Raw genomic sequence first — 10,264 nt, forward strand, 5'->3', positions numbered from 1 at the left:
AGGAAAGTGAGACAGTAAAAGATGACAATTAATCTGTCACAGACGCACTCAAAAACCCTTCACCAATCAAACGCCGTTTCAACAGCTTAAAACATTTCCCTCCGCTCCCCTCTCTCTCTTTCTCTCGCTCTCTCTTTTTCTCACTCGGATAATAAAGTTCATCATAATTTCTGCTTCTGTTGAGCCTTGAATAATTAGTCATGATCGCTTTCAACAAGGCGCAGCTGCGAGAAACAAAGGACAGATAAGAGGAGAAAGAAAGAGAAGATTTTGAAACAGACACGCAAGCACCTGTTGTGACATTCATCCGAGTTCTGTTGTGTTTAAAGGTAAATCTGCATATCGTATGACACATGCAGGTTGCACAGTCATGCAAATCTGTAGATCTTTTCCGGCATTTTCTATATATAGACTATTTTTGGGAAAAACCTGTTGAATTCTGTTGCCGTGTTGTTGTTGGTATCTGAAAATGTTATCAAGTCAAGCAAAATAAAATATTTAGGCTAATAAATGATCATGCAAGGTGCAGTAGATGGGCAGACCTTGGTGAATTATGGGTGTTCTGAATCTGTAGAGCTTTGTGTGGGCCTGTTTATGGGTTCTATAAATTTTCCTTTATGAAAGCCGAACAGAATCTCAGAGCTTAATGCTCCAAATACTGCATTTTATCCTCCATAATGAGAAAGGGAAAGTGGTAGACAGGAAGAGTGAGCGTAACAGAGCGAGGAAGCATGAGGGAGACGTTTATTTCACTGTGCTTCTGTTATCTTTCCTTTCTCGTCCTTACATCAGATTTCATCATTTTCTCCTCTACCTGCAGATCCACACAGAGAGAGTCCGTCTGTGTTTAATTGAGCCGTGGGTGCTCAGTATTTATTTCTGAAACTTTGAGGCGTAGCCAAAGAACAATGCACAATTTCACGTCGCAGACTTGTCTAAACAATGAAAACAAGTAGCCTTATTCAGACGCTGTATCGGTTGCATTTTAATGCCCGTCTCATTCCAAGAGCGATCATTTAATTTCGTTTCACGCTATTTTAAGTGACTGATCCAATTTAGTAGACATGCCCACCCAGCCTGGCTGATGAAATGGACATAAACTGAAATCTGAGGGTTAACATCATCATTTGACGTTTCAATCCGTTTACCGCAATTGTTTATTAGGGATTCATATGGAGAAATCCGTGTGCATAGCTGCAGATGGATTTCTATCCATAATGCTCAATGAACTGGCGCTGAACCTGTGCACGCGTGAGCACGCGTGCTTGTAATTGAGCTGTAGACAGAAATATGGCTTTACGGCCACCACTAATGTCTTCTGTGCAGTGGAATAGATGGATGGAGAAAGGGAATATAGAAACTGGGAGAGATAACACAACATGGGGAGGGAAGGGAGGGCAAAAGGTTGGAGGTAGAGAGAGGTGGAGTTTGTGGGTGGAAAAAAAAAAGGGATGGAAGAGTGGGAAATGAGGGGGTGGGCTACAGCATGGACAGTCCTATCTTGTAACAGGTGTGTTATCTAGATTTTGAGAACAAAAGAACGACTACTTTGGCATGTCTTTGTTCTTAGTCATTGCACCAATAGATATTTAGAAAATATGCTTTTGTTTGTGGTCGATTTGTGATGTAGATTTCTTGGTTTTGGCCTTCTGTCGGTGATCCTCTGCCTGCCAGTCTCTCATTTGTTTGCTCTCAGTAGGTGTGACGTGATTGATATTCAAACAAATAATCTGATAAAGGAAGCAGCAGCACCTGGAGAACTCGATAGACTACGCCCCCTCCACACCTTTGTCATAGCGTTATTTCAGTTCATCAGTCTGTTTAATCAAGTCTACTTTGAAGTAGTAGTTAGGCTACATACATGCTTCCTAAAGCATCCTTAACAATAAAATGATGAGAGTAACAATAGAGCATGGCTCTTGCAATGCTTTGGTCACAGGTTTGATTCAGATGGATGGACGGATAGATAGATGCTCTCAAGATATCAGCCATTGGCCATTAAAAAAAAAATCATTCAACAAGTAGAGAGCAGCTCAAACTTCCTCTCTCGAGTCTTTTATTTATTGAGACTGAACTTGCAAATGATCAGCCGAAGCTACATTTATGCATCGTCTTTGGCATTGCCAAAATTCTTTAACACGTTTAAGATGTCATATCTTGAATTTGTTTGAATTGGCCAGTCACTACTATCACCACCCACACACACGAACGCCCTCATGAGGACCGTGTGTTGGTGCGTAGTGTATTATTAGAGGGGATGTTGTGAGCAAACCCCTCAGATTAGTGCCTGATCTGGGCCAAGGCTCACTACTGGGTAATCAATGTGTGTTAGTGTGTGTATACATGAGATCAATGAAAGCAATCACTCCGACTATCTGTATCGCACTATGTATTGCTCTGTGCAAACTGCAGTGAGCTTCTTTGTGCATCCTCCAACACCTTTAACAATTGAAGATGAGCTTTAGAGTTCACAATCACCAGATAGTCTTGCCTGTTTATGTTTGCTTGGTGCCTTTGGTAAACCCTCACACTTAATGCTTTCACAAAGCTCAGAGTGTGTTGGATTTTAAAATACTTTCTTCTATCCCAGATTAATGTATTTGTAATTGTAAGTCAGTCATTTGTAGGTTGATTTCCCCAAAAAGTGTCAATGTGGCACTATCAAAACATTGTTCTGTCTGTTTCAGTCCTGACCAGCCTGACAACAGCAACATTTGCTCGACCATTGATGTGTGTTTGGGGCGGGACTATGTTTGTCCTGACCAATGACAGATGGGGGGGAGTGTTCAGGAAACCTGTTTGAAGTCAATACTTCAGCATTTCCATTTGGTAATGCTAGTGGTACACAAATTACACACTTTAGTTTAAAATAATTTCTCATACTTATATGTATAGTTCACCCAAAATTAGAATTCTGTCATCAGTTACTCACCCTCATGTCGTTCTAAACCCATAAGACAGTCATTCATCTTCAAAACACAAATTAATATATTTTCAATATTCTCTCAACTTTTTTGCCTATCTTTTGAACATCCACACAACTAAAAGAGTGCAAGTTCTGTTACTTTCAAAGCATGATTGTTTTTCTCTGCTGTTTGATTGAGCAATCTAACATGTCATCTAACATGTCTGTTTCTTGCTTGACCAATGGCATGGGTTTGAGGGCGGGGCTACCTGCTTGCCTAAACGAGCAGTGGTCATGTTCTGGAAACCTGTTTGAAAACTGACTCCCTTTTTTTGGAGTTGCTTGCGATGCAGAAAATACACGATACACCTTTCAGTGACACTTTGAAGTTAAAGAATCGTTCTGTCAAATTTTGGTCATGTGATATTATACAAAACATTCTTGCTGTATTTGCATTGATCCTCCTGTACAATCTCTTTCAGCAATCTTTATGATTGACAGTTTAGTTAGAGAGATAGATGACCAAGCAAGAACAGTAGAATCAAGAGTGGTTCACACACGTGTGAACTAAGGAAAAAAGATGGAGATGGAATCGGTGATATAGACAGAAAGAGGAGGAAGAGAGGATAAAAGAGAGAGACTTAATTTACGCTGCTCTCCCTCTCGGCCTCGGTCTCTCTCTCTCTCTCTCGGCTGCTGCCCGCTGTCGTCCATCATGGCTCCTATGAGCACCATCTGCTCAACATTACAGCCACTGTTGCCTGGCTACCTGCTCGCTCTCTCTCTCTCTCTCTCTCTCTCTCTCTCTCTCTCTCTCTCTCTCTCTCTCTCTCTCTCTCTCTCTCTCTCTCTCTCTCTCTCTCTCTCTCTCTCTCTCTCTCTCTCTCTCTCTCTCTCTCTCTCTATCTATCTATCTATCTATCTTTCTATCTTTTTTCTCTCCCTCCCTCTCTTTAATTTTTTTTTCTGTCATTTGAATCTTTTTCTCTCACCCCTCATATCTCTCTCTCTCTCTCCTTCTCTCTCTCTCTCTCTCTCTCTCTCTCTCTCTCTCTCTCTCTCTCTCTTTCTCTTTCCATGCTCTGCTGAGGAGTCTTTGGCTCACACACATTATCCGGCAGGAAGAAGGAGACACATCTTTTACACCACTCATGATTAAGCCATCTGCAGAGAGAGCAGAAGGGAGAGGGGGAATGAAGGGATCATAATGAAAAAGAGTATGTAAGGTGGTGAGGGCGAAAGAAGAAAAAGAGAGGAGGTAAAGGGAAATGTGGAGGAAGGAGGGAAAGACTGAGAACGGAATGGAGACATGGGCACAGAGGTGGAAGAAATAGAGATAGATGACGACTCAAAAGAGGGAGTGAGAGATGGTAGGAAAAGGGGGGAAAAAAGATCAACACTGCCCCCCTCTGGCCTTTCCGGCCTCAACAAGGATACGTACGTGCGGATCAGCGCTCGTTTGGACAGCATGACTGGTTAACAGAAGAGATCCAGCTGTCTACACACAGATTTGTGCTCATTGACCGGTCTGGTCTAGATTTATCTGAACAGTCTCCTGTGGCGTGTGCATGTTTGTGCCTCATTATTTATACTGTTCTAAGAACCTCATGGAAGGATGGTTCATATAAAATGTTTGCAGCCGTGGGCTTGCGGTCAGTGAATGTGTTCGGGCACATTAAGCTATGTGGTGCTTGTGTGGACGATGTGAGCTCAAATCCAGTTTGCAACAGTTTGAACCCCCTATCCTTCTGCATACCATTCCTTTGTCCTATCTCAGACCGGTCCTATGAAAATAAAAAAGTCTGATTGTCCTGGTCTTCAAATCTTATAATAAGTCTATAAACATCTAGAGTCTGGGTCTCATGACTCTTTGTCGTGGATCTCAGACCACAGTCTATGTCAAGTGTATTAAAGGTCATTTTATATTACCTGAACCACTACTCAAAAGAGAGGGGTATCTTTTCCTTACCTCACACACAAAAAAAGAGGTCTCCACAGCTCCTGTTATCTTTGGTGTACCAAGTTCTTCTTCTGAGGTTTTATTTTTCTGTTCATTAGTAAACAAATTTTGATAAACGTTTACTCCGTTTAATTCATGACACTGTAAAAATGGTATGGAAAGGACACATGCATTTACTTAGTTTTTTCTGCTGTATTAGATTTAAAGGTATTTACATGGGAACATAAATTTGTATGATACACTACCATTCAAAAGTTTGTGGTCAGTGATGTTTTTTTAAAGAAAGTATTTTAGGCTAACCAAGGCTGCATTTATGTTTACATAAAAAAACAATGGGAAAGTAGCGCATTTGGAATGGAAAAACATGTTCTGTGTGAACGGCACCTAATATTTTGGTACTGATACCATGATGCATTTTTTTATTTGCTAAAAGTTTAAAAAGAACACCATTTATTTGAAATGGAAATGTTTTCTAACATCATAAATGGCTTTACTGTAACTTTGATCAGCTTGATGCATCCTTTCTGAATAAAAGTATTAGTTTCTTAAATCATACCGACCTCAAACTTTTGAACAGTAGTGTACTGTGTGTAATGTATTCATTTTGTACCAATGAAGCCATTCCCCAGTGGCTGGACATTACATGACCGTTCACCCTGAAAATAATCTGTAATTACATGCAAGAAGCAATGTATTAGGTGTCAGTAATTCAATGACTGAAAATGAAGTGAATCAGTGAATCATCTGTTATACCCTGTCTGATCATCTCTCCTTTCTTGCGTTTGTAGGAAAGTGTGGTTGGATTGCAACGGCAGGCTGGTGGAGTCCAGCCACCTCACGGGGGACCGGGGGGTGTGGCCTCATCAGGGCCTAACGGGGCGGGGCCTGCCGGGTATCTGGCCAATCCACAGCAGGCGGCCATGATGAAGCAGATGATGGCTATGGAGCAGGAAAAGAGGGTCCAGATCCATATGATGGAGCAGCAGAAAGCACAGCTTATTAGAGAACAGAGACAGCAGCAGCACATGCTGGCAGAGCAGGTGAGTGCCATTGACACCATAGACATACAGTGCTGTGCTTTTCTTTACGCTCGTATCAAATAGTCATCCTTGTGAGTGTGCAATCATCTGTTTACCTTTTGCTGCTTAAGAGGTCTGCTTTCTGTTCAGTTGTTTGTGATTTATTGATAAGGAATTTCTGATATTCATCTAGTTTTCTGCTTTGTTTTCCTTCTTTTTCCAGTTACAACAGCAGCAGCATCTCCCCAGACAGATGAGTCAGGCACAGAGGAATCCATATCCACTCCAGCAGTTTCAAGGCAAGACACGCACATATACAAAGAAAGGAGGATAATATCCATTCCCATAATCTAAACGCTTTGCCACTAGTTGTAACGACCATATTACTTTGTGTGGCTAAAGGGCTTATAGTGTTATACAAGCACTGTAAGGACCTGAAGTGGATAGTAGACTTCTGATGTGCAGTTCCTCTTTTTAAAACCGAAAAAAAAACAAATGTTCTCGTTGGCACCTCAAATTACTGCCTGGCCACTTACACACCCAGTGCCAGCCTTTCGCATGAAGCAGTATAAGACACATACATTCACCCGAACAAAGTCTGTTGCTTTGACAGGAAACACGTCTATTGATTCTTTTTGTTTTTGTTGTTTTGAATATTAAATTCAAGTGGACATACTATTTTAGTCTGTCTTTTGGTTTGTTAATGTTAACATTTATGTAATGTAAACATTATTATTAATTTGACTTTAAGGCAAGTCAGTTTACTCAGCGGTCGTTTTGGTCACATTGCCAGGCAGCTATTTTCAATGTAGGTACAACTACTAGAATCGAGACTAAAATGTCTGAAACAGTTTTCCAAGATTACATTGTAATAACATATTTCATATCTGCAGTAAAATCTGACAACGTAGCTCCTTAAGCTATTTTTCAGGCTCGTGTATTAACGCGGGAAATCTGTTTCTATATGTACACACACACATTTGTTCTGCCCCTGCTTTATATCTCAATTTTTGTCTGATGCCTGTCAACATAATTCTAACATGAAATTCATGTAGGTTTATTCAAGGTCTAAGGCCTAGTCCACACGTATTTTTATAAACTGAGTTTTTCCTCCTTCTTTTAAAAAACAAAATTTGCGTCCACATGAAAACGCAAAAACACGCTATGAAGCGCTGTCAAGAGCATGCCAAACCAACAGGTGTCGATATAACCCTAACCGTAAAGCCATGTTGGCTAATCAGAAGCCTGAAAAAAGGTTATTACCGATTCTGGTAGGCTAACAACATGTTGTAATAAACAGTGACCTGCGTAGTATTGCATTCTGACGCCTCTGTTCCACAATATAATGGGAGAACTGTGCATGTGTAAATATAAGCCATGTATACAAGTCCGCCATTGCACAGACTCGCCTCATGTAAACAAAGGAGATAGCGGCACACAATCTGACGTCAAATAAAGGGGATAACAGCGTGCACTCCGATGTCACAAGCCAAAATCTGCACACGACAACACTGCAACCGGAGTTTCTAAAAAATTTCAGCCTAGCAGGAGTTTTCCAAAAAGTTCGGTTTCAGTGACTGGATACTGCTTTTGCGTATTGATTAACAGCCAAACCTCATCGAAAAATCTGCCGTTTTGAAGATACCCGTGTTTGTGTGGACAGGGCCTAAGGGGTGAGCAATTCTGTTCCTGGAGATCTACCTACCTGCAGAGTTTAGATCCAACCCTGATCAAACACACCTGTCTGTAATTATCAAGTGCTCCTGAAGATCTTAATTAGCTGGTTCAGGTGTGTTTGATTTGTGTTGGAGCCGAACGTAGGAAAGCAGATCTCCAGGAGCAGGATTGGGAACATGGAATCATTCATTTCAAGCACATACATTCACCTGGAGATTTCAGTGTGCAGTTTATGTCATGATATACAATTGACAGTGATTTGCTATGCTATTGTGAGTGTGTATTTATGCTGTTTGACTTAAATTGAAGCAAGCCTTTGATGTACTGGAAATGTAATGAGAACAACAGATGTCAGTTAATATTATTTAATTTTAATTGATTTTAGGCACGTCCCAGGAGATGGCAGCAAGGAACCAGACGCTGCAGAACATGCGGAACGCTCGACTTCTGCAGCAGCAGCAACAGAACCCGGGGATACTGCAGATGGCGCCCGTCCAGAACTCCGCCGCCATGCCCTCGCAGGGTGACATGAGCATGGCATACGGAGGCCAGGCCAGTTCACAGACTGCCATGTACCAGGGTATGAACCCAAACATGGGCCAAATGCTCCAGCAGCAACAGCAGCACCATCCCAACCAGCCCGGTATGGCGATGGCACAAAGACAAGCGGGCGCCGGCGGGCAAGGAATGGTCGGCGGAGGCCCGGGAGGCGGGTATGGACAGGTGCTAATGAACCAGGCCCTCCCGCAGCAGCAGATAAAATCAGCCAGTGTCGCCCCTGGTGGGCAGCCGATGGCCAAAGCCCAAGTTCAGAGACTGCAGAGCATGATGGGAGGCGGAGGCCCGACGTGGCCGCAGCAGCAAAATATTCAGGCCATGGGCGGAAGGACTTCAAACGACATGGTGGCGTTTAACAGTAACCCTGCGTACGCCATGCAAGGTGGCCAGCCTCCTAGGATAGCCAAGCAGCATTTCGCACAAGCGATGGGCGGACAGACTATGGTGGACCCACGTTCAATAAACCCAGCTGCAATGGGTGGGCCGATGATGCCGCACATGGCGGGGCAACCAAGGACCAACCAGCCGCGGGGGATGGTAATGCCAGGCATGAACCAGGGAGTGCCCAACATGGCCGCTTTTGGACAGGGCCCTGCTCAGGGCATACCGGGAGCATCGGGAGGGGGTGGGTCGTACATGCCAGGGGGTCAGCCTCAGGGCTACCAGAGGACGTCCAATCAGGACCTGGCATACGGTTACGGCAGCCAATCAGGGGCTGGGGGCGGGGTTTCGTTCGGCCTGTCGGATGGGACAGATTTGGATTCAACGGAAGGTTGGATGGAAGAGTTTTTCCCCAACCAATAGCCTAAGGGATTTTTTTTAACAGAACAATTTTATGGAAAATGTGATCTTTTTTTTTCTTTTTTTCTTTCTTTTTTTTTTCTTTTTTTTATTTTTTATTACATGGTCGACAAATCTAAGAAATATATTACATGTTGTGTATTACATGTGTGTGCTGTCACAATATTTAAACCAATTCCTCTCTGTTTGGGTTGCTTCTCCAGTAAGGATCCGGCGTTCAAATTTTTTTCTTTTTTTTTAGAAATACCCATTTTGGATTTGATCCATTTATGTCTTTGTCTTTTTTCTCTCGTATGTCCTTTGTGCTGGACTAAGGGCAAAAGGCACTGAAAACCTGCAAAATGACATTGGAAAAGATTTTATGGATGTTTTTATGTATTTAGTTCTCCCTTGTTCTGACATCCTGTTCATGTATTAAAGAGTGTGTGGAAATTTGAGGTGGGCCTTTGTCACCAATGGATCCCTTTTCCCAAACCAAACAATTCAACACACCTCCTCTTTCTTCTCTTACATATCTTCTCTCTCTCTCTCGCTGCTCTTGATGTGTGTTGATTTGCTCTGCTTTGTGCGTGTGTGTGTGTGTGCGTGTGTGTGTGCGCTTGCGCGTTTATTTGCACTATGAGCATCACAACAAAACACAACACATCAGACTCCGTGTGCTCTGTGCATGCAAGATGGATGCTCTGCTGTCGCTAGGCGACCGGTGTCAGTAGAAGAGTGAAGCCATGTGTGTGTGTGTTTGTCAACTAGGTGAAGAGATTTGGCAGCTACAAACTTCTCCCTCCCCTCCCTAAAACTGTGAGAAAGATGTTTTCTTTAGTCACAATGGCAGCTAGAAAGGATATATGAACTCATCTGGATTACAAGAAACAGTTCACCAAGTATAAAGTAATATTTATGCGATTTTAATGTAACACCCGAGACGTTCAGTGTTTTGATTCTATCATTTAAAATGCTTCACAACATTCTAGTTCCTTTTCTGAACGTAATTGCTTGTGAACACTGGTTAAAGATATTTTAATAAAAAAAGAAAACATTTAAATACGCAGTACATACTGTATTTCCGCTGATGGGTCATACCACTTTTCTCCTTTTATTTTACCAGTCAAATGACATATTATTTCAATCACTTCAAGCTCTTGCACCCACTGACACTCCTTTACCCGTTACATAATGCCTGACAGAGGAAAAACAAGCACATCAAGACTCCGGAAAGCCGTTTGTAATCCAGTCAACTTTCTTTTTCTCTTTCAACTGTGACAATTTCAACAAAAATTTAAAAAAACTTAATTTGTACATGTAAGCCTATGCTCTGTATTGGGAATTTAAATTTATTTACAATCC

The 10,264-nt window shown here is 42.2% G+C and overlaps 1 protein-coding gene across 1 annotated transcript in view; it reads left to right on the plus strand.

Moving 5' to 3' along the window:
- maml3 (mastermind-like transcriptional coactivator 3) overlaps positions 1 to 9,954 on the plus strand; it is a 105,419-nt gene extending 95,465 nt beyond the window's left edge. The window contains exons 3-5 of the mRNA XM_079864703.1: positions 5,654 to 5,905; positions 6,108 to 6,183; positions 7,947 to 9,954. Coding sequence (XP_079720829.1) covers positions 5,654 to 5,905; positions 6,108 to 6,183; positions 7,947 to 8,923 — 1,305 coding nt within the window. The 3' untranslated portion in view covers positions 8,924 to 9,954. The remainder of the gene's footprint in view (positions 1 to 5,653; positions 5,906 to 6,107; positions 6,184 to 7,946) is intronic.
- Positions 9,955 to 10,264: the final 310 nt, after the last annotated feature.

This window comes from Squalius cephalus, assembly GCF_949319135.1.
Source record: "Squalius cephalus genome assembly, chromosome: 2".
NCBI lineage: Eukaryota > Metazoa > Chordata > Actinopteri > Cypriniformes > Leuciscidae > Squalius > Squalius cephalus.